The 2,735-nt window shown below is 41.8% G+C and overlaps 1 protein-coding gene across 1 annotated transcript in view; it reads right to left on the bottom strand.

The window, feature by feature from the left end:
• SUPT20H (SPT20 homolog, SAGA complex component) overlaps positions 1-2,217 on the bottom strand; it is a 43,177-nt gene extending 40,960 nt beyond the window's left edge. The window contains exon 1 of the mRNA XM_044285458.1: positions 2,101-2,217. Coding sequence (XP_044141393.1) covers positions 2,101-2,217 — 117 coding nt within the window. The remainder of the gene's footprint in view (positions 1-2,100) is intronic.
• Between the last annotated feature and the right edge of the window lie 518 nt (positions 2,218-2,735).

The following is a 2,735-nucleotide window of genomic DNA, read 5'->3' as shown; positions in this document are numbered from 1 at the left end:
AGAGCGCCTGCCTGGGTGAAAATGGGGATATTTTCGGGGTCAGCTCTGAACCCAGACAACCACCTTAACTGCATAACATTTATATTACAGTTATATTACCGTTACAGTGACTGCTGGAAATGTTGAGAACATATTTAGAAACTGCGTGAACAGATATTCCAGGCGTTAATATTTCTCATCTTTTCATTGTATAGATGAGAAACTTTATATTGTGGGGGATTCGACCCCCTAGGACCCCTGCATCAGAACAGCTAAGGATGTGCTCTGCCGCTCCCTACAACTCTACAGGAAATACAGAATGAGCTATTCCATGTATTTTGTGATCATCCCTTTAACCCCTTAGTGACCACCCATACGCCTTTTAACGGCCTTAGATCGCCGCGGTCACATTAGAGCCATGCTCCTGCTCTAACAGCCGGGCCGGCAGAAGTGCCGAGCTGGGCTGTTTAACCCCTTCCATGCCACTGTCAATGGCACCCGACGCATGTAAGCAATGACTGAGCAAATGCGATCGCGTGCCTGCCTTGAGTGTTTTCCAGCAGCCTCTCTGTCTGGCGCAGCCTACTGGTTAATGTCAGTATAGCACTGACTTTAAAATGCAATGTACTATAGGGATAGTGCATTGCATTTTAGAAGCAATTAAAGCATTTCTTGTAATAGTCCCCTTGTGGGACTATTAACCAGTTAAAAAAGAAATGTATTAAATAAAATAAAAAATGCTTTTCAATGAAAAAAATGGCAAAAATAAAATCCCCCTCCCCCCACATATTTGTTATCGCCGGGTCTGTAACGACCCGCACTAGACAAAGATCATGTAAATTAGCCCCTTCGGTGAATGCCATAAAAAAAATTACTAATTTATTCACTAAAAAAACATAATAACAAGTGATCATAAAGTTTTATTTACCCCAAAATGATACAAATGAGAACTACAAATGGTCCTGTAACATAAAGCCCTCACACAACTCCATAGAAGAAAAAGAAAAAAAAAAGTTACGGGTCTTGGGATGCAGCGATGCCAAAAAGAATTTCTCTTCAAAAAATAAAATAAAATAAAGTGATATTACACAAAAGTAGTCAAATGTAAAAAAACAAAACATATGGTATTTGGCAGTCACATGTAAATCTTACTGACCCAGAGAATAAAGATATATGTTATTTATGCCAAAAAATGTATAACGTAAAAACTCCAGTTGTAGTATTGCTATTTTTTCCCATCTTCCTCCCAGAAAGAGTTAGAAAAAGTTAATCAGAAAGATATGTACCCCAAAATGGCGCCATTGGAACTACAACTTTTTCCACAAAATACAAGGCCTCATATGGCTACATAGACGGAAAAAAAATAAAAAATAAGTTATAGCTCTTGGAAGGTGACTGAAAAAAGGAAGAAAAACGCCTGGTCAGTGAGGACCAAAAACAGACTGTCACTAAGGGGTTAAAGTTTTTATTTTTTTTGTACTTTAATATTGATGGACTGTCTGCAGTATAGACCATTAATATATGATCAGTGGGTCTACGGCACTACGCACCATCACCAAATAGCTGTCTGCAGTATCTCCTGTGCTAAAGCTACTACAGAACAGCGGTTCAGGATAGTCCATCAATATTAAAGGCGTTTTCCCCGTGAAAAATAGTCTACATTTTTTTTAAAAAGCACCTAAATCTGAAAACTTTTGTAATTCTATATAATTAAAAATTTCTGTATAGCCACAGAGTTATTCAATAAACGTATCTGTATAGCAGCACCTGCTGTTTATTTCCTTATTTCTGCTGAGGTGGTCGCACATGCTCAGCTGCGGCAAACAGGACCTCCCCCTCAGCTGCCAGTTTGAAACAAATCTATCTATCTTGAGATATGAATTGGGGAGATCTCTGGATCCATGTGAGGTACAGGGTAGAAAGAGATCGTCATGTGCTGTATAGGTCTGGTTTTCATTTTTTACATCACTCATGGGACAAAGCCTTTAAAGTACCAGAAAACCTCTTTAAAAGGAGCCGACTTTACTTCCAAATAGTTGGCCATACACATAAGCTTAAAGGGGGTTATCCGAGACTAAAAAATGCCCATATGCCCGGACCCCTCACACTGAATCTACTTACCTGGCTCCCTGCCTTGCTCCTGGTCTCCCGCAGCTCCGTTTCCCCGCGCGCGGATGGAAACCGGATGTTTTCATCCGCGCACGGGGAGAAGCAGCAGCGGTTCGGGAATATGGTCATATGGGGGATAAACCCCTTTAATGTCGGCCAAGTACTGTTTATGGGGGTGTCCCGACTCTCCCCCTTAAAGCAGATGATATGAGAAAGAACAAGTAAGCTTCCAACATGCCCCATCCTGCACACTGGATGCCTATATGTTTACTGGGCGGATAAACTGGCCTCTATTCCTGGGTTCACAGGAACACAAGATCCTACTAAACGTGTGAGAAAGCAGAGAACAGTAGAGATTACCTCAGCCCGGTCCAGTGCCAACTCTAATGTCTGTTGCTGGAAGGAAAAAAAGATTCACGGTCAAGAAATCCCACATTTTAATAATCAGCGGTGGATTTTAACCTTTCAACAAGTTTCATAAAATTGCAGAGCGCTGATCTCTAACGAGGCTCACTATGGTGGTAAATGCTGTGCTGACACGATGTGTGATATACGGCGGTATTCAACACGGTATTATAGTGATGTCACCACTCTCATGGGGGCACGGGGGCCTCCGGCTCCTGTCCCCGCTGTTCAGACCCCACAGG

The sequence above is a fragment of the Bufo gargarizans genome, chromosome 3 (assembly GCF_014858855.1).
Source record: "Bufo gargarizans isolate SCDJY-AF-19 chromosome 3, ASM1485885v1, whole genome shotgun sequence".
Taxonomy (NCBI): Eukaryota; Metazoa; Chordata; class Amphibia; order Anura; family Bufonidae; genus Bufo; species Bufo gargarizans.
This window is presented reverse-complemented; position numbering and strand designations above follow the sequence as displayed.